At 41.5% G+C, this 21,715-nt stretch overlaps 1 protein-coding gene across 1 annotated transcript in view; it reads left to right on the top strand.

Annotated features, from left to right (window-relative positions):
- The window catches only part of MTMR7 (myotubularin related protein 7), a 150,572-nt gene that overhangs the window by 58,215 nt on the left and 70,642 nt on the right, over positions 1 to 21,715 (top strand). The window contains exon 4 of the mRNA XM_075556769.1: positions 21,301 to 21,458. Within this exon, the coding sequence (XP_075412884.1) occupies positions 21,301 to 21,458 (158 nt within the window). The remainder of the gene's footprint in view (positions 1 to 21,300; positions 21,459 to 21,715) is intronic.

Below are 21,715 nucleotides of genomic sequence, written 5' to 3'. Positions count from 1 at the left end.
GGGTGAAGGCAAGGAGAGCGGGGGAGGTTCCCAGGACCTTCCTTATGAGACGGTCATGCCCACAAGACGGCACCGTCAGGTTGTGATCTGACTGACAGGCTAAACGACACCCCTATACTTCAAGTTGACATGAAATTCTGTAATTACCACCACAACTGGGATAAACTCCAATATGAAAAGCAAAAACAGGAAATGTTGAAAACCACATCAAGCCCAAGGTGCCTCAGAAGGGGGATCAGTTGACAAGGTTCTAATCGTTCATGTCAGTTTTATCATTTTAAGTATACTTTTAGAGATGAAGATTTGAGAGATATAATCTTAACTTGTACAATAAACATCATGATAAAGGGAGAAAGATCTTGAAATTGTCAAGGATTTGTCTTGCTCAGGTCCATTATCAGTGGTCATGGAAGCAGTGGTCAAGAAGTTAAACGACAGAGTTGCATTGGGTGAATCTGCTGCACAAGATTTTTTTTTTTAATGTGAAAAGCAAGGATGTCACTTTAAAGTCGCAGGTGTGACTGGCTCAAGCCCTGGAATTTTTAGTTGCCTCATATGCTTGTGAAAGTTGGACAGTGAAGAAGGAAAACTGCATACCAATTGAGGCATTAAATTGGGTCTTCTTGAAGAATGCTGAAAGTACCGTGAATTGCCAGAAGAACAAACAAGTCTGTCCTAGAAGAAGTTCAGCCAGATGCTCCTTAGAAGGGGGGACAAGTTACCAGGGGTTTAGTCCCTGGAAAAGGACTTCATGCTTGGTAGAGTTAGAGGGTCATCAAAGCAGGAAGGTCCTCATCAAGGTGGATTCACACAGTTGCTGCAACAGTGAGCTCAGACATAGCAATAGGTGGATGGCATGGGATGGCACAGCGTTTTGTTCTGCTGCGTATAGGTTTGGGTGGCAGCTAACAAGAGAGACTTAATAGAATGAATGCCTTTTGTAAAAGAAAGAAAGAAAGACAAACCAAAGTAACAAATTGACCTAAATTGGAATATTGGTGTATTAGTTTGGGTAGACTAGAGAAACAAATACGTAGACACTCCTATGTGTATAAGAAAAAGCTTTATATAAAAGAGCAATGGAGTATTAAGGAAACATCCCAGCCCAGTCCAGGTTAAGTCCACTATTGTCCCCTATGCCCAATACTAGTTCACAAGTTCCTCTTTGGACTCGTGCAGCCGTGCAACAATGCCAAATGCAGGAAGATCACAGGCCAATGGGTGCAAAGTCTTGTGGCGCCTGTGGTGGTAGAAGCATCCCGGCGCTGGTATGGGTCTCCATGTGGCTCCTACAGCTCCCAGGGCTCTGGCTCCATGCTCTTTTCTCTATGTGGCTTGTCAACAGCAATATCTCACAGGGAGTTTGTGTGTGTCCCGCCTCAAGTGGGTTATTTGTCGACTTAGTGCCCCCAAATGCGGTCATCAAGCCGCGACCTGATTGAAAGGCTAAACTCCACCCCTTCACTCTTTAATCTCAAATGGACAACAGATTATGTAACTACCAAAAATGGATTAAAGAACTGTCAGTTTATGTAAAACATATTGCTTTCATATCCATGGAGGAAAGAGCCCAGTCATTTAGCATTATGAGGGGGAAAATTTTGTTATCTTTTAATTCGATTTTTCCACTACCTGTTTGAAGCCCTCTCCTAAAAACCAAAACCAAATTCACTGCATCAAATCAATTACGACTTACAGCGACCCTATAGGAGGCATTCCTTAAAGGAAATGCCCCTGGTCATTTCCAAGATTTTAAATCTTTATAGGAGCAGACCACCTCATCATTTTTGTTGTTCACCTTATCGTTTTTCGGCTTTAACCACCTACCTGTGGTGAATAGACCAATTGCACAACCCGTGACACACCATCCAAACCCCTGTGCCTCAAAAAGGCAGCTACAGCCCACGCAGACAGCAGGCTCAATATAAACTTCGAAACCATGTTTTGGAAGAGGGGAGTGGAGGCCAATATATGGAAACGGGGAAACTCGTTTTAAAAAAGATATATATTGTTGTGTTTTGGTGAGAGTTTACATAGCAAATTAGATTCCCGTCAAACAATTTCTACTCATATTTTTAATGAATTGGCTATATTTTTCACATTATATCAATATATTTTAGTGGTTTTCTTGATACAGTATTCACAAATCATATACTTCGATGGCTAAATCATGTTTAAAATGAGTTGTTTTATACATAATCACAATCAGTTCTAGTGTTCTCACCCCCTCCCAGATTCATTGTTTGCTCCCAAATCCCCTCATCATCCCTACCCCCCCCACACACACACATACACACACACACAGCCCTGATGAACCATTGCAAAAGTTATTATCTCTGTGCATCCACTCCGTCTGTGCTTCACAAACTGGCTACCTAAAATTAACAGTAAAAACCAAAAAGTTAAAATTAAAAAGAAAATGATATAAAATGGCAAGAATAAAATAATACTAATATAAAGATAAAAATACAAATAGAGATTAAGAAAGAAAAGACCACCAGGAATATTTTAAAAGCCAGGGAAGAAAATTTTGTCATGGAACAAACAAGAAACGCTTGAGCCTAGCTCAAATTCAGGTTGGGTCAGGAGGGAGGTCAAATGACCAAGTGTCAAATTATACTATTTTCAATCAAGGCTCTTTTGTAAAGTGCTCACACCTTCACCCTCTTTTGAGTCCATCAGAATAGGAATGTGCGCGCGCAGAGAGGGAAGCATACTGTGACTTCTAGCATGTTAGTTGGTCCTAGATACCAGCTACACTTTTTCACCTTGAACCGCGGACCCTCCAGAGCTAAGTGCAAGGTCATGTAGGGAAAAACAAAAAAAGACAAAAGAGATCTCTTTACGAAAAAGCCAATGGAGGAGATGCTTTCAACGCTCTTGCAATTGTCTATTTCATTACTGGACTCCTCATAGGGGTCTCTGAGTGAGTGATGCAAACAGTTTATGTGCTTCACTGGGAATCCAAAGGTTGATGGTTTGAGTCCATCCGCAATCACCTTAGAAGGTGGGCTTCTCAGAAAACATCATCTACGGTAAACCTTTCGCTGCCCAATTTTTCTCTAACACACACCATGAGTTGGAATCAACAGTAACTAGTTTTAATTTGGTTTGAGCATAAGGCTAAAAGCAAATTACTAAAAAAAATTGATGAGTTTTTCGTTCTCCACATTTATATGAAAAAGATTGGTTTGATCATGTTGAAGACCCCAACAAAAACCAATGTGGTGAAATTCAATAAACTTTTTCATTCTTAGTAAAGAATACCTTTGATTAAAGTAAAGATTTCAGCCAAAATGGAAGCTCTGAGAAATCAACCCAAACCTGCTGCCATCGAGTGGGTTCCTGCTTGTTCTGACCCAGTTCCCTGCCGTCTCAACAGCGCCGCCAGGATGCCTGACTGAGGAATTAAGCTGCTTTTGATTAGAAAACTGTCTGTTTTTGTTGGAATTCAGTCGGTTCCTCAGGTTCCGTTTTCCCATGGACTATCTTTCCTCCTCCCTCTAATCTGCCTCTTGCTGTTTATTTTAGACAAGTTATCATTCTTGCGTCGGCGTTTGCAGGGCCTTCATCATCCAACCTGTTTCTTGTATTTATTTTCCCAGTTTGATGAAAGTACCATTTCCTCCTGATTCAGGCAAGTCCTGGATTCTTCCGCATATTTATTACGACTTAAAAGGCCTCAGTGATTGATGCAGTCTCATTTCCTTAAGTTGTGCCTTTTTACCAAGCTTATCAAAGTCTAGCCACGACAGTGGACTTTTACCACCAATGATCATAAAAATGTCACCGGACCACAGCCGTTTTGTTCTCTCACCTATGAGATTTCCATGAGCTGGAATAACTGAATGGACAGCAATTAATGACAGCAATAGAAGCCACTGCTGTTCCTACAGTGGTCATTTCCTTTGAATCAATGGTACTGATCTCAGCGTCCAGTAGCTGGTTTCCATGAAATGTTAGCTTCAACAGTCCTGATGTTTAACCCAGACACTCCATTGTTTAAAATAGACCACAACGTTGAGGCAGCCTCATCGTTTCTGTGTTAAACGTGCCAAAAGGATTCAAGTAATGCCCAAACCAACAGTGGCTGTTTTCTCTCATCCCGCTCTAAATATTTTAAGTTGCCTGAATTAAAGAGCAAATCTAGAGCATTTAGCTTTTATTAGTTATTTTAGGTTCTGAAAACTCTTACTCAGATGCCCTTCTGTTGACTGTTGTTACCTTGCCTTTCTCATTCTACTGAGACTAGTTCCTGATTGATTTTCCTTTACTTAAAAAAATGTTGTGTTTTTTTTCTTTTTTTGTTAGTGAGTGAGAGCGTGAGTTAGTGAGTCAGTGAGAGAGTGAGTTCCAGAGTCAGTGAGAGAGTGAGTTCCAGAGTCAGTGAGAGAGTGAGTGAGATAGTCAGTGAGTGAGAGAGTGATAGAGTGAGTGAGTCAGTGGGAGAGTGAGAGAGTGAGTGAGTCAGTGAGTGAGAGAGTGAGTGAGAGTGAATGAGTCAGTGAGAGAGTTAGTGAGAGAGTGAATGAGTCAGTGAGAGAGTGAGTGAGTCAGTGAGAGAGTGAGTGAGTCAGTGAGAGAGTGAGTGAGTCAGTGAGAGTGAGTGAGTCAGTGAGAGAGTGAGTGAGAGTGAGTGAGTCAGTGAGAGTGAGTGAGTAAGAGAGTGAGTGAGAGAGTGAGTGAGATAGTGAGTGAGAGAGAGTGAATGAGAGAGTGAGTCAGTGAGAGAGTGAGTTGGTGAGTCGGTGAGTCGGTGAGAGAGTGAGTCAGAGAGTGAGTGAGTTAGTGTGTGAGTGAGAGAGTGAGTGAGTGAGAGAGTGAGTTGGTGAGTCAGTGAGAGAGTGAGTTAGTGAGTGAGAGAGTGAGAGAGTGAGTGAGTGAGTGAGAGTGAATTAGTGAGTGAGTGAGTGAGTTGGTGAGTGAATTGGTGAGTGAGTCAGTGAGTGAGTGAGAGAGTGAGTCAGTGAGAGAGTGAGTCAGTGAGTGAGAGAGTGAGTGAGAGAGTGAGTCAGTGAGAGAGTGAGGGAGAGAGAGTGAGTCAGTGAGAGAGTGAGTCAGTGAGAGAGTGAGTCAGTGAGTGAGAGAGTGAGTCAGAGAGTGAGTCAGTGAGAGAGTGAGTGAGAGTGAGTGAGTCGGTGAGAGAGTTAGTGAGAGTGAGTGAGAGAGTGAGTGAGTGAGTTAATCAGTAAGAGAGTGAGTTAGTGAGTGAGAGAGTGAGTCAGTAAGAGAGTGAGTGAGAGTAAGTGAGAGAGTGAGTGAGTGAGAGTGAGTGAGTGAGTGAGTTAGTCAGTGAGAGAGTGAGTCCTTGAGAGAGTGAGTTAGTGAGTGAGAGAGTGAGTGAGAGAGTGCTAAAAATGTTTTTAATATTATATTCCCTTAGACTTCCTGCCAATTAGGCTACAACCAAGAACAAAACAAAGTGGAACATAAGCCCAAACCCACTGCCATAGAATCGATTCTGATCCTCAGCCTGGTGGGCAGAGGATACCTGCTCATAGAGTTGCCAGGTTGTATACACTTTTATGGAAGCCGATTACCACATCGTCCTCTTTCAGAGCAGCTGCAGAGTTTGAGCCATGGACTTTTGGGTTAAAGTACCCAAGCATTTTAACATTGTATCACCAGAGCTCTGTAGTTAGGCTACGATAAAATAGAATTCTCTCATATTTTGCCCTGTACATATTTTACCAAAATAGTCTGCTTGCATAACTTTTGTTTGATAGCTAGGAAATGAATTCTCTTAGGCTCTTTTTCTTTCCCCCAAATTCCTTTGTTGTACCCACATGTGTTATTTGGCAGAAGGAACACCGATCTATTCCCTAGTAGGCGGCCAAGCCTGGGTGTCCTGGCTGGTGCTTTTTTTATGCTTGGTTGCTGGAAGTTGAAAGACTTCCCACTCAGTAACTTCTATTTTCTCCTTGAAGTAGAAAGTGGAATTAGCGGAAAGTAGCGAGCTGGGGAAAGTAGCAGATATGCTCCTGACTGTAGCAACATGTGCTTCCTTATATGAAGGAGAACATAAGCAACAATCACAATGAAATAAACAAGTGAACTATATCTACAGTCAACTGAGTTTTGACAAGGGTGCTGAGTCCATTTACTGGTGGGGGGGGCGGGGCGAAGAGCCTCTTCAATAAATGGTGCAGAGACAATTGGATTTCCACATGCAAAAACCAAAATAGGCTCCATGCTTCACACCAAACACACACACAAATTAAAAATGGAGTAAGGGCCTCAATGTGCAAATTAGAACCATAAAATTTAGATATTTTAATGACAAACAGATGAACACCCCAATCATAAAACAGACAAAGGACTGGAACAGACATCTCACCCAAGAGGTCATTTCAGATGGCCACGAGGCACAGGAAAAGGTGCTCTGTGCCGTTAGCCATCAGATGCGAATCAAAGCTCATCCCAGTTAAAGATACAAACGAGAACAAAACAGAGAATGACAAGTGTTGGAAAAGAGGTGGTAAACTGGAAACATTTACCTATTGGTCACTGAATGCAAAATGCTACATTTCCAAGCATTCCTATTCTTCTCGCCCAAAACGACCAACTAATTATTTATTTTAATTTTTACTACTAAAGAAATTACAACAAATTATACTCAAATCATATAATTTGAGTATTATACCTTACTAATTCTTACCTCTATCTTCTCATATTTTATTATGAAGCTATTTAATTCCATTTTGCTTAAATCCTTTCAGTACACATTCCTTAATCTATGACTGCCAAAAGAAAACAACAGAGACAAGTTAATACCCCACAAACTTCAACCATCCCGTGAAGCCCGACTGCAAAGGCAAGCAAAATGCTCGGAGTTCCATCAGTTCATGGAGGCCCCCCGTGATTCAGAACTAACGATACAACCCTACAATTTATCTTCTTGAAGTACTCAAGGACTTAAAAGCCGAGATGCAGAAAGAGTCGGATACACCAGTGTTCATGGCAGCACTGTTCACAATAGCCCCAAAGTTTAAATGATCTGAATGCCGTCTATGATTACACCAGTATATGTTGCCTACACATAGCGGCATACAGCTGGTAGGAAAAATGAATTCTTGTTACAAGCTACAATATGGGTGGAGCTGGAAGACATGCTGAGTGAACTGTCAGGCACAAAAGGACAAATGTATATCCTCACTTATATAAAAAGACAGTAAGAGGCAAATGTACAGAGATCAACTTTATTAGTACTTACCAAGGTGGGAGGAAAGGGAGGAAGGAGAATTTGTGGTGATGGAAATACATTGATTAAAGATAGAATTGCACAGCCAATCGTTGTAATTGCTGTCAATAAGCTGTAAACCTCTAAAAAGTTGAATTAGCAAAAGTGTAATAAATATACTTATAAAATTGACACACACTAAAAGTAATTGCTGAGGCAGTTGATGTATAACAAAAACCTCATGGATGTACAAAAATACTGGATACAATTGATGTATGGAATGTTATAAGAGCTGTAAGAGCTCCCAATAAAATGATTTAAAAATAAATAATAATTAAAAAACAAAATCTCATGGGGTTTGGTTTCTTGAGTTGGAAGTTAAGAGTCATTATTCATGGGACATCCCAGTTGATATGTTAATTCTCTGTCCTACTTCCTAGTTCAGTGTGTCCTGTCTAGGGTCTTAAAGCTTGCAAAGGGCCATCCCAGACACAAAAATTTATTTCTGCTCACCTTGAACAAGAGAGAAAGAATAAGCCCCAGGAATAGGAGTAATTACCTTTCTGACTTTCCTGGGTCATGAGATCAGAACTAGATGATGCTTGACTGCCTTTCCTGAGCTTTGTGACTAAAGATTCTGAAGAATCCTGCTTAAAAAGGACAATACGGACCAGCGTTTCAAATTCTTAAAGACTCCGGACTTCCTGGAGCTTTGAAGGTCGGATGAACCCCAGAAACTTGCCCTGACATAATCTTTAACCTTTGAAACTAAACATTAGTTTTACTTAACTAGTGCAATTTTATTTGGTGAGATAAAATTTTCACCACTTGAAACTCTATGGTTAAAAGCATATTCATCTCTTTTTAGGTCTAGCATCTCCAACATTTTGTTATTATTCCTGAACCTCCAGCCTTATGCTTTCAAAGTTATGGTTTATTCCCTTGCCCTCCCTTGCTTGTTATATTATAGTAATCACGAAGCTCTGCTCCCTTTGTTTTATCTAAGAAAAGACCCTGTCCCTTGATTTCTGTGAAGGTACTTCTGGATCTCTGTCCTCATCATGTTAAATCAACTTATTGTAATCTTCTTATGGTAGCTTCTCATCGATGACAGAATCAGACTGAATTCCTTTTATGGGGTAATGTCTCTATCAACTGCTCCCCAACTTTTCACCAGTAGTAGCCTCTAGCCACGTGTGACTCTTTAGCTTTTAGAATGTGATAGTCTGAATTGGATTTTCCAAAATGTAAAATGCAAAAAGAATTCCAATATCTTAATATTGATTTCGTATTGAATATATGTTGAAATAATAGTATTTTGGGCCCCTGAAACCATTGCCCTGAGATGATCTTTAAATTTTGGACCAAAAGTATCTTTTGAAATCATCTTAAGGCCAAGCTGTAGTTTAGCTTTCCTAGTGTAAAATTCTGCCTTGAGCAGTCCACCCTTCTGAGAGTGATCCAAATGGGGTCAGATTGACAATAGAAACTGGGAAAAGCAGAAAGAAACATGTGGGAAAGTAGGTGCACGCTACTGGTGGGGGAACCATTAACATACAAGGAGGGTGAGCTGGTTGCACAGCTCCACGGATGTCATCAGTGTCAGTAAATGGTACACATGGGAGCTGTGGGTTTGCTGTCTGTTTTTCTGTGTATATTCTCACCACCAACAAAATGAAAGTAATTATGTTTTTTTAAAACACCACAAAACCAACTTTAAACTCAAAGCACTCCTAGAAGTCGTTTTTGAGCTAAATAGTAGATCGACTCATAAAATACAGAGTATCATCTATATGTCCTGTGCTCCTTGAAAAGTCATCTCTCGATAAAACCCTTCAGTCAAAAACAAAGAGAGGGAGAGCGGGAAAGCTAGGCTAGTGGGAACAGAACAATCGCCATGGAAATCATGAGCACATCACGTGGTGTGGAAATGAACCAATCCCATTGACTCATATGTATTGAAATTGCCAATAGGGAACAATGTCATTTGATTGGTAAACTTACACACAAAACCATAAAAGATTTCAAGGAAAAACGTCAAAATGCATCCTCATAAGCTTCACAAGATGGAGTTTGATGCTACTTAGTCCACTGATTTGACTTTGTGAGAAACCCAGCCATTGTGCTACCCATTCTTATATTAATTTAGTTGAAGGGGATTTGAAAAATTCATGAAAAAGTATAATGAAAAGATAATAGAATTTTCCCATAAACTTTTAAAAGTTTCCTTGTATTTTAGAAATTGTGGCTCTACTTTTTAAAGACATAATAGTATACAAAACCCTTTGTGTGGCTACATGCATGGCTTAAGTTGGTAAATAAAGTAACTACTAGAATTATTTCCAAATAACCTTTTAATTATTGTTTTTAATTAATGGGGCACCTTCAGTTTAATCTCAGAAGCCAAAGGTTTGTTGGGTATTTGCTTCTTCTTGAAACCTGCAGGTTACTAATGATGTGAAACCAACTCAATGCCAGCTCCTACCGGCCCCATAGAAGAGGGTAAGCTACCCCCGTGGGCTTCTGAAACTGTAACTCTTTGCAGGAGTAGAATGCCACATCCTTCTCCCTGTGAGGTGGAAAAGCAGTGGAAGGTTTACCATTCCTGTTTTTAAAGTGAGTGAAAACAGACGGGAGGGATAGGACATTTCTAAAGCCAGTGAGTATTTTCTCCCAGCTCAGACTCTGTGAAGACTAGACATGTCTCTAGCCCTAAGTTTTTGTAGGGAGCACTGGTGACTTAGTGAATTGCATACTGCGCTGCTAACCTCAAGGCTAATATTTCGAAACCATGCATGGAGGGAGCAAGATGAAGCCTTCTACTCTCAGAAAGAGTTATGGTCTCAGAATCCCATGGGGCGGTTGTATTCTGGGCCAACGGGTCACTGTGAGTAGGACTCAACTCAATGGCAGTGAGTGTTTTAAGAGTTTTCATTTGTTGACTTTTTAACTTACTTCTCTCCAGGTTGCCAAAAATCCTGCTGTTTACTTTGTAGGAGATGGAGGTGAGGGAACAGAACGTTGTGCATTCCAGGGGGAGAGGGGGGCGTGCTCAGTAAAACTGACATCTTGCTAATGTAGCTCTAATTTCTCAGTATAGACACACCCCTCTGGAAGTGAGCATTCTGAGTAAGAAGCTTGCCCACGTTAAAAACAAAACAAACAAAAAAAACCCTAGGCACTGACAGGCAAAACTGCAGGTCGCCATGTTTCCACATTGTGTTTCCCTCAGATTAAGTCTGAGTTATAGTTGACTACCATGTTCCTTCAGTTCTCTGGAAAGAAGACATTCCATAATTTCACTGGAAACACATTCTTATGTCTTCAAAGGTCAGAGTGAACTCCTTAATATCTGTTATAAATTATTCTTGCTCTAATTTATTTACTGTCCCATTGCTTGTTTCCAGCAGAAACATGCATCAACCCATATGGAGAACACGAGCAGTAGCTCGTAGACTGTTTTCCCTTCACGATTGTAAATAGATTTGTAAATATTTACCAACGGGACCTCAACTCAATTACTGTGCTGTATTCATTAGCGCTTCCTTCATGGAGGGGATGGAGGTTTTCCCAAGGGATTACTTTGGCATCTTAAGCAAATAGTATTTTCAGTTTTAGTAAGAAGCCTGCAAAACACACACACACACACACACACACATTATCTTTGGAAAAGATGGGTCAATGTCAAGTCAACTTTCCCAGAATAAGATTCCATTTTAAAAGCCATCTGCTCAGCTAGCTAGGTTATAAGAAAGAATTTGTACTCAAACTGTTGACTCTGTGTTGGCACATGCGTGCACTTACAGGGCAAGTCACAAAGTATTGCTCTTAGGGTCCCGTTCACACATGCACACATTATTCCAAACAAACATGTTTCTGTGACCAGTGGATGCCTGCGGACAAGTTCTTTCAGTAATGTACTAGTCTCACTAGGGTGCATGACAAATTATTGTTGTTTTTAAATCAGTTTATTGGAGGCTCATACAACTTTTTTGTACAACTCTTATCACAAAATTATTGGGCTTTTTAAGGGATCTTTTATATTTTGCCATAGGGAAAAAGTTTTGAGATCAAAATTAATATTAATTTTTAAACAAAGCTCAAGTGGGCACCTTTCCAAATCATTGAAGGTCTGCGACAAGCTTCTGGGGATGCTGTCCCACATAAAAGGGTGGTTTTTTAGAGCAAGGTCAAGAAAAGCTCAAAGATGAACCAAGAAAGAGAATGCCATCTGCCTCGATAAACAGAGAGACCTTGGCTGAAGTCCAAAACCTGGTGGGAGAAGACCAAGAATTATCGTTGCTGTGATAGTTACTGAAGCTGGGATCTCACATGATTTAGCATTCACAATTTTACGCAAACATTTTGGCTGCATAAAGATTAGCCTCAGCTGGATGAGTGCCCAAAGATAAGCTCGCTCAAAGAGCTGATCTTTCCATGCATATTTGAAGCGCGATCAAAGCAAATGAAGATGATCTTGGGATAAGTCACGGATTTACAAATCTGACCCAAAGAGGAAGGCCCGACCCAAACAGTGTCTTCGGAGGGTCTCTCGTGGGCCAAATAAAACCAAGACGGAAAGATCAGCACAGAAGGTTGCGGCAACTGTTTCTGGAGATCCTGCGGAGTCATCCTGATCATGTTCCTTAGAGGATGAAGGATGACCTTGGAGAAGAAGGGTAAAAAAAAATTGAAAGCTGCACTGGAGAGCAAAAGGTCAGGGAAGTTGTAACAAGGAATTTTGTTCACGGCAACAATCAGTGCACCTGCAAGGTTGTGCTCCGAGAATCCGTGAGAAACCTTGCTGCTCTGCCCCAGCCCTGATCTAGCTACTTCAGATTGCTGTCCAGTCCCCAAACTCAGAAAGCATTTAAAAGGAAACTAGTTGTAGGCATCTCCCCGCCTCAAAGGATGCCAAAATGTACACTTTGACGTGTAAATCAGAGTGCAAAATTTTGGGGGGGCAGGTTTAGAAAAATGAAATGCCACCTTCAGGAATCTCTTAGACCTAGGTGGAGAACTTCAATTAACTTGGATAATTTTGTTGACTAAACGTTTCTATGGTTTTGAAGCAATACATTCTGAATTACCCTCCTTTATATATGTATTTTCTTATTCTAATACTATTCAAACTTTGAAATTTAACACTGTGACATCAAGATGGACTGAAATACGGCACCATTTATCTCACCAATGCATCTCAGCCCTGTTGCTTCTCATTTACCAGAAAGAGTACACTTCTGAAAAATCATGGAACGTCAAAGATTTATGACACGACTCATCTTTTTCTAGGCAGAGCTGTCCTCTCAGCAGCAGCCACAACAAGTGTGAGACTGAGTTTTGGTCCCCGCTGCCTTTGTGTGCCCATACAGGCTCTTTTTAACCAGTTGCTGCCTGGTCTACCCCAGCTGAGCGTTTTAACTCTCTGCAACCCCCAGGAACTCCAAATCCTTCACAGGAGCTCCACACGTACATGTAGGAGCATTTCATTTCCCATGCTGAATTCCTAGCGCAGACTAAGAAGTACAACAACCGTGAGGAGAAAGCAATCTCTTGGGTGAAACAAGAAGATTCCGAAAACAGAAGGAAAGAAAGCCGACTGCGTGGTCGTCTGAGGAGGAGAGCAGTCTGGCTAGGAGCACGGGCTAACCAGGGTTTCCGTTTACTAGCGTGTGGCCCTGGCAATGGGGCTCTATTTCCCCTTTCCTCAGATTTCTCCAGTAAGTAAGGACTGGTGTGCATCGCACTGGCCGCTCTGCGTTAATAGATTTGCTTAGGACAGCATCTGGACTCCCAGGGGGGCTCTGTCAGCTATCAGTGTCCTATTTCTCTACTTTCCAGTAGGGGACCCACGGCTGCCGGCTATTGGCACTTCAAATGTGGTTAGTTACTGAAGTGCACCATATTCTGGAAGTGTAGCAACGTCATGGTACTTCAAAATGAGTACAAAACAAAACTAAGTGCTCGTTTAATACATTTTACATTGTGTGCCAGTTGAAATGAGACTCTTTTGGATATATTTAGTTAGATATATTGAGTTTAAGAATTGTATTATTAAAACTAGTTTCATCCTTTATATTTACTTTTTTAAAAGTTTAAGTTTTATTGACATAACTCACATGTCATAAAATTCAATGGTTGACACTTTATTTTTTCTGCTTTTTATCGCTTCCGTTAGGCTTTCCTGTTTGTGTCACTCAGGAGTACAGGCATAGAGATAAGAACTGACATGGGTGCATAGGAGGAGTAGGGAGGGGGGTCTTGAGTGAGCAAACAATATATGTGGGGGGGATGATTGCACATTCATCACATGGGGGGGAATTTTTAAAAATTGATGTGGTAATGACTGAACAACTCTTCTTGATATGATTGAACTATTGAATTGTGTGATATGTGGATTAAGTGCCAATAAAACTAAAAAAATTCAGTGGTTTAAATATATGAAAAAGTATCGTATGATCATCACCACAATCAATTTTTGAACATTTTATTGTACTCATTTTTATTAGCTCCCCATGTCCTCCCAGCCTCTCCTTCCATAACCCTAAGACATTATTAATCTAGTTATTGTCTCTATAAATTTGCCTGTCCTGGATTTCATATAAAGGAAAATACAAATAAAACACAGAAAAACCCAATCCAAAAGAAAGCAGAAAATAATAGAAACTACAGCAAATTTAGGATGATGTGAGTCTACTTGATGCTTGCTCAAAAGGGAAATGATGAAATGCTACATTTTAACCTACCTACATCTGTATCAATCCATTTGCCAGTAAGGCTGCTCTGACCAATGTACTCATAATAGTAGTTCAACAGGGCCAGCAGTATTGGGGAAGCTTAATACACATGGGGCTCTGCAAATGGATGTTGGGCTTTCACTGTCATCCAGACCATCGTGCACACTGGGTGCTCAGAATTTAAGCTCTACTACCGTTCCTTCCTCCAGTCTTGGACTTTATTTTTTGTAATCCTTGGATCACACAGGCTGATGTGCTCCTTCCATGCTGACTTAGCGGACACATTGCTTCGGTAGCCACCAGCTGTTTGATAGCTGGGGATCATCATCTTTCTGATAGCCACGTATTGTCTGATTTCTTCACCATACTTTGCACCTGTATCTTCAGGGATCTCTTCTTGAGAGCAAGTATCAAGTAGACTCACATCATAAGAACTAATTGTTCTTGTTTTAGGGCTTGTGATTAAGCGTAAGCTCAAAATCTATTCATTTATCTATGGTTTCTGTGTGCACCTGGTCCACTTTAGAGAGACATCCTTATCATTTTATTGGGGAATATTATAAATCATTTCAATGGCACATATGCTAATTCTATTGATAAAACCAAACTGAGCCTCACTGCTATCGAGTCCCTGCTGACTCATAATTACCCACCTGTGGGTTTCCAAGACTGTAACTGTATATGGAAGTAGAAAGCCCTGTCTTTCTCTCATGGAGCTGCTGATGGTTTTGAACTGCCAACCATGTGGAGTACAGCCCGATACATAACCACCAAACTACCAGGGCTGTGTAGGACACCTTTTTTTTAGATTAAAATACATGAATTTTTGGCATGTACAAATTAGAAACATAAGTGACTGAATACTCTTTATGCAAACAATGAGTGTTAGGGGTCAGACAAACCTTTCAGTAACGTCCATTCACTAAGGGAGAGCTATGCCTGCTGGGCTAAAGCAGCTCCCCAAAAAGCAAAAAGTATGAAGATAGCAAGGATATGGCAGTTTTAAGTTGCCAGTTATTATTGTTGCTGTTGTTAAGTGCTGTTGAGTTGACTCCAATTCATAGAGGTCTTAGTACAATAGAACTGTGTCATCCTCACAATTGTTCTGGTGTTTGAGCTCATCGTGGCACCGAGTTCCTTCCACTTTACCAAGCATGATGTCCTCTTCCAGGGCCTGGTCTCTCTTGATGACACGTCAGATGTCCAAAGTATGTGAGCTCGAGTATCACTATGGCTGGAACCAAGGAGCATTCTGACTGTATAGAATTGAGTATCCTCCAGCGAAGAGAGTTGTACTAAAGACCAAAGATTTTCAAATTCACAACCTTGGTGTGGCAGTCGTCTACGCTCTCTCCTGGTAGGACATTCAGCCCTAGGTCCCAGCGAGTGTCTCAGTATCTTTGAATAGGCTCTAGGCACGCTTACGGTACAGTCTAGTTCACTTGGTGGGGTTTCCAAATCAGATCCGATGAGCGGCTTCAAGGAACAGTCTAAAGTAGTCGTTTTCTAGAGCATGTGGCTTGTACAGAAACGTTGTTAAATGCGCCTAAGGAGGAACATGATACAGGCCATAGTCTTCCAGTAGAGTCTGCGTACGTAAAGGGTTTTCCCCCGTGGCAGGTTGCCCCTTCCTGGTTAACTCACCCACAGGAGTGAAAGCACCTTCTTTGAGACAGACATGCCCGCACCCACCCCTGACGCTTACTGACCTTAAAGGGGAGGGTCTGTTGATCTGAGGGGACTATGAAACGATGCAATGCAGCAGGAGTGGTTTGGGCTTCTTTCTCTCCCCTCGACATAAGAACTGACTCAGCTGAGCTGAGGCCTCCTCTGTCGAAGTGCTTTTAACAAATAAACGGATTGGTATGTGGATCATGAATTCGGCAGGCACACCACCTCTTGGCGTGGTAGGCAGGAGAACATTACATAACCTGAGAAGAGATGCCTACCTTTGTGTCTGTGTTTTTCCTTATAGCAGTGTTCTCAAACATTATTTGCCCCTTTGTGATGGGCTAACTTCACTTACCATAAGGGTTTCCAGGTCCGTCCACATTAGGAGGTGCTGTTTAGTTTCATCACTGTGTTTTAGGGATGCGCAGTATTCCATTATGTGTAGGTACCAGAGTATCTTCATCCATTCTGGAACTGATGAGTGTTTAGGCTGTTTTCCGTGGGGGAGCAGATGACTCTTCATGTGTGTGCGTCTCTTCCTTCTTTGGGAATATGCCCAGCAGAGGTAGTGGTAGAGTGTATGGGATTTCTATTCCCAGGTGTTTTAGGTAGAGCCATATTGCTTTCCACGGTGGCTGTACATGTTTACAAACTCACCAGCAGTGTATAAAAGAGTTTCAATCTTTCATTACCCTCCCTAGCATTTGTTAGCTTCTGTTTTCTTTTTTAATTGGGCTTTGTAAGGTGGGACCTCACTGTTGTTTTGTTTTGCATCTTCTGGATGGCTAGTGATCATGGGCCTTTTTGCATGAGTCTGTTAGTCTTTGCCCACTTTTTAATTAGATTATTTGTTTCTTTATTCTTGTAGTGTTGCAGAATTCTAGAGATTTTAGAAATTAGTCCCTGATCTGTGATATGTTGTTGTGTCATTGCTGGAGATTTTTTCCCAGTCCATGAGCTCTCTTTTCACTCTTTGGCTGAAGTTTTTGATGTGCCTAAGTGTCTTATTTTCAGTAGGCTCCAGGGGTCTGCATTCTACTCTCGATGCTTTCTTTATTATATTTGGTAACATGTCTGTGCATTGCAGAAGAGCACTTGAATTGGTATCTATTTTTTCACTGGTGATCCTTTAGTGCTGGGATTTACATTTACCTCAATGATCCATCTTGAGTTCATTTTTGTGTGGGGGGTGAGGTATGGATCCCCCGTTTCTTTCTTCTGAAGATGGAGATCCAGTTTTGCCATTACCATTTGCTGAAGTGACTGGCTCTTTCCCATTGACTATTTTTTGGCCCTTTGTTGAAGATCAGTTGCCTGTGGTTGGGTGCATTTTCTTCTGAGTTTTATCTTCTGTGCTAGTGGTCTGTGCACCCAACCTTGTATCAGTAGCTGTCTGGCTAGCTTGGCTGTGTCATATATCTTGAGGTTGGGTAGTGTGAGCCCTTCTACTTTGTTCTTCTGAAGGAATTCCTTGTTTATCCTACGTCTCTTACCTCTCCACGTGAGGTTGTTAGTTTTTCCATTTCTTTATAGAATGAAGTTGGGATTTGGGTCATAATTGCATTGCATTTATAGATCGCTTTAGGTAGTATTGACATTTTCACAATATTAAGTCTTTGGTTGCTTATAGTAACAATCTGTGGTTTTCTTTGTACAGGTCTCCTGTTTCGCGAGTTATTTTTAAGTGTTTCATCTTTCGTGTGGCTACTGTAAGTGGTATTGTTTCTCTGTTGTCTTTTTTGGAGCCCTCTTTGCTGGATTTTTGCTTTTTAATCTTGTATCCTGCTACCTTACCAAATCGCTTCATATATATATATATATGAACTCCTGCACAAATACACGTCATCCTTGTGCCGGGACTAATCTCTGGATTATTAGAATTTTAGTATATGTGTAGCCAAAGCAAGCACATTGATATTTAATTTATAATGTGGCTACTACAGTGGTGACCTGAATGATATTTCTGTTGGGCAGTGCTGACCTACATAAAATTTTCAACATGGCAAGAGCACTGTAAGAAAATAGAGCCCTGGTCTTACTGTGGGAAGGAAGTGGGGCAGGGAGGAGCATGGGTCTGTGGGGCCTGTTCTCACACACATAAAAGGAGATACATACAAACATAGTTCCCTGGGGAGACACTCATCAGACATCCTTAAACTTGTGCTCCCATGACCCGGGTGCTGTACAGTATGTGTTGTCATTTTTATGAGTCCTCTAGCTATAGTAGGAGCCCTGATGGCATAGTGGTTACAAGGTGGTCTGTGATCCATAGTCTGCATTTAGAAACCATAAGATCTCTGAGGAGAAATAGAGGGTTCTCTACTTACATAAAAAGTCGCAGTCTTGGAAATTCCCAAAGGAAGCTCTACTCTGTCTCTCTGAGCCAGCATGGACCATGGAACAGACCATCAATTGATCACATGTAACTTCAGGTTGAAGTTGAAGGAAATGAAAACAAGTCTCCAAAAGACAAACTATGAACTTGAGCCTATCCCACCAGAGATTTGATTCACTAGACACTAATGGCAGATGGCCTGATGAGCTGTGGGGTGACATCAAGGACATCATGAACGAAGAGAGCAAAAGGCCAAAAGGTCAGGAAAGAAAGGAAATACTGAAGAGAATGTCAGACGAGAAAGAGGCAGACTCCGAAACTGGCTCTTCCTCACAGAAGAGCTAAGACGGTGGGAGAAATGAAGATGTCGAAGAGTGGGACAGAACGCTTCACGGGGCAGCTGGAGAGGACACGTTCTACAATTATAATGAAGTAATCTGTCCTTCTGCCCTCCTCACTTCCTGCAATTTGCCGTGCTAGTCCATGGCTATTTCCATGCCTCACCAAATGGAAGGAATTCTGCTCACAGTCCAATGACAGATCTATCCTTACCAGGTCTGTTAAGATGAAGAAAATAAGGACAATGTGAAGTTCAAGGTTCAGTGCAGCACGTACCTCCACACCTTGGTCTTCACAGACACAGAGAAGGGCAAGAAGCTGAAGCAATCCCTGCCCCAGGTTTGGCTGTGAAGAAACTAAACGAACCTAGTTGGCTGGAGCTGTAATAAAAAATTTTTTAAATTAACCAAAAAGAAATAGGCAAAGATCTAAAGTTAGAAAACCAAAAAAAGAATAGATACTTGGCATCTCTTAGACTGAAAGAACTCAAGAAAAAATTTAAGCCTCGGGTTGCAATTTTGAAAGACTCTGTGGAAAAAAAATACTGAGTAATTCAAGAAGAATCAAAAGAAGATGGAAAGAATGTACAGGGTCACTGTACCAAAAAGAACTAGTCGACATTCAGCTGTTTCAAGAGATAGTATATGAGCGTGATAGTTAGGTTTATTGTGCCAACGTGGTCAATAGGAATATGTGGGATTAATCACATAGCAGTGTCGCTGTTGGATTGGAGGGCAAGGAGATTAACGACTCTGCAAGGCTTGCCTCTGTCTCTTGCTCTCTGGGGATCTGTCAGAATGCTGCTCCTGCTGCTGCTGCTTTAGTTGTCGGCCTCAACCTGTGTGCTACGCCACCTGTGGACCCAGCCCACATGAGTCATGTGGCTAGAACTCGAGGCTTCTTCAAGGTCTGCTTTGCCTCAATGCGGGTGTGCACATCACTTGAGCTTGAGGCTGGTGGATCCTGTCACCCTGCATTGCTTGAATTCTATATCCCATCCTGGCCTGCTTCACTAAGCTCCCAAGTTACTGACCGTTGCTGACCCACCCTGCTGTTTGCTGCTTGTGGGCAGACTCTGCGTGCCTTGCCCGAGGGAGGACTCCACCATCTGTTTCCTTGACCTTGGACTTTCTGTACTGCTGTGTGGGCTAATTAGCTGTTACATTCCTTCTCGCTGCTGTATGAACCTATCCTCTTATATACATAAAATCATAGGTGTCCTGGTTTTGTTTCTCTAGAGAACCCCGCCTAACACAATGAGTAAGAACCAATGGTACGGAAGGAAGAAGTCCAAACTGTACTGAAAGCATAAGCCAAAAAAAAAAGGCTCCAGAAATTGATGGAATACTTGTTGAAATGTCTCAGTAAGCTGATGAAATACTGGAAGCACTCGCTTATTATGCCAATAAATTTGGAAGACAACGGATTTTAAGCTATCCACATCTTTACCCTTTCCAAAGAAAGATGATCTAAAGGATTGTGCAAATCATAGAACAATATCGTTGATATTATTTGCAAGTAAAATTTTGCTGAAGATGACCCAACAACAGTTGTAGCAGTACCTTGACAGATATTCAGGCTAGATAAAGAGGAGGCTGTAGAACAAGGGATTCATTAATGACATCAGATGGATCGTAGCTAAAAGCAGAGAATACCAGAAAGAGGTTTACTTGTGTTTCATCGACTATACTATGGGTACTCTTGAGAAAAATGTGAATTCCAAAACATTTCATGTGCTCACGTGGAACCTATACATGAATGAAAAGGTAGTTGAACAGAGCAAGGCAATACTGCATGGTTTGAAATTAGAAAAGTGTGCATCGGGGTTGTATCCTCTCACAATCCTTAATCAATCTAGATGATGAGCAACTTATCAGAGAAGCTGGATTATAGAATGAAGAGTGTGGTATCAGGATTGGAGGAAGGCTTATTATCAACCTCGAGGAAAGTCTGGAGGACTTGAAGCACATGCTGATGAAGCACAAGGATTGTAGCCTTAAATATGGATTATAACTCAATATAAAGAAATTGGACCATCGGGTAACATCATGATAAACAGAGAAAAGATTTAAGTTTTCCATGATTTCATCTTCCATGGATCCACAATCAATATTCATGGAAGTACAGTCAAGAGACATAAGGACACATTGCATTGGGTCAATCTGCTGCACAAGACCTCTTTACAGTAGTAAAAAGCAAAAATGCTACTAAGGACTAAGGTATTGCTGGACCAGGCTATGGTATTTTCGATTGGCTCAGAGGCTTGGGACAGTGGGACAACGCGAAAGAAGAAGGCCCAGCATTAGATGGATTGACATAGAGGCTGCTACGATGGGCGTAAAATAAGAACAATTGCAAGGGTGGCACAGGACTGGGTGGCGGTCTGTTCGGTTGTACGTAGGGTCTCTGTGGGTCGAAACGGACTCAACGGCATCTAGCTACACAGCTGTCTTCTGAGTAGCACGGTCAGATCCGGTACTTTTGAAAGTTCTAAGTTGGTCAGTGCAAACATGGACTATGTCTCACAACTTGTGCAATGGTCTGGCTATTTATTTATTTATTTATTTTTAATTTCATCTGTATTAAAAAAGTAGAAGTGCCTCCGGCCTGGGTGTACCTCTGAAGACTTCCTGGTTTCAAGCCTGAGATAGTCTTTCTTTATAAGGAAGTTGAAGTTTTGATGTTCAGTAAGTAGATAGGCTCTTAGTTAAGTTTTAGGCTACATAGTTTGTATGTTCTCTGAAAATGTATTCATTTTTAGAGCAACTAAAAAAATAAGATAGAAAGCATAGGAGGCCCTAATTTCTAAGAGGTAGGAAGCTCATTTAAAGTTGCGTCCAGCTACCTGAAGATGTCTTGTCAGTAATGTGAGGGAAGAAATGACGTGCCCACTGAGTCAGGAGTGTTCCTGAGATCACAGTGTGAGGTGGGGCCAGCTGGACTGGCCTATCTGCACTTTCCAACCCAGAGAGAATGCTTTTGGGGAGATATGGTTCCAACTATAAATGGACTTGACTGTGTTCACCCTTCTCTTGCAGTGAAATATGAGGAGTTGTACTGCTTTTCATTCAACCCTAAACTTGATAAAGAAGAGAGAGAACAAGGCTGGATGCTGGTCAACCTCAGTGAAGAGTACCAGAGGATGGGCCTCCCGAATAACTACTGGCAGCTCAGCGATGTGAACAGAGAGTACAGAGTGAGTGGAGGCCCTTTAGTGAAAATCCAGATCCCGGCCCACACAAATTCTGACTTCAGATGGTTTGGCATGATGTTTTGTTTTATCTTCTTGGGTTTCAGTTGCTCTTTGCAGGTACAACTGTGAGGAATTCCAACCAAATCACCCTTGGTTCAGACAGCTCCATTTCCTCTCTGCACAGAGAACAAGAACACTTGAGCCTCAAACTTCAGATAGCTGGAGTGCTGTCCCTTCCACACTCCTGCTATGATGGCAGT

This window comes from Tenrec ecaudatus, chromosome 8 (assembly GCF_050624435.1).
Source record: "Tenrec ecaudatus isolate mTenEca1 chromosome 8, mTenEca1.hap1, whole genome shotgun sequence".
NCBI classification, from domain to species: Eukaryota; Metazoa; Chordata; class Mammalia; order Afrosoricida; family Tenrecidae; genus Tenrec; species Tenrec ecaudatus.
Note: the sequence above shows the minus strand (reverse complement) of the source record. Positions and strands in the feature narration are given on the sequence as shown.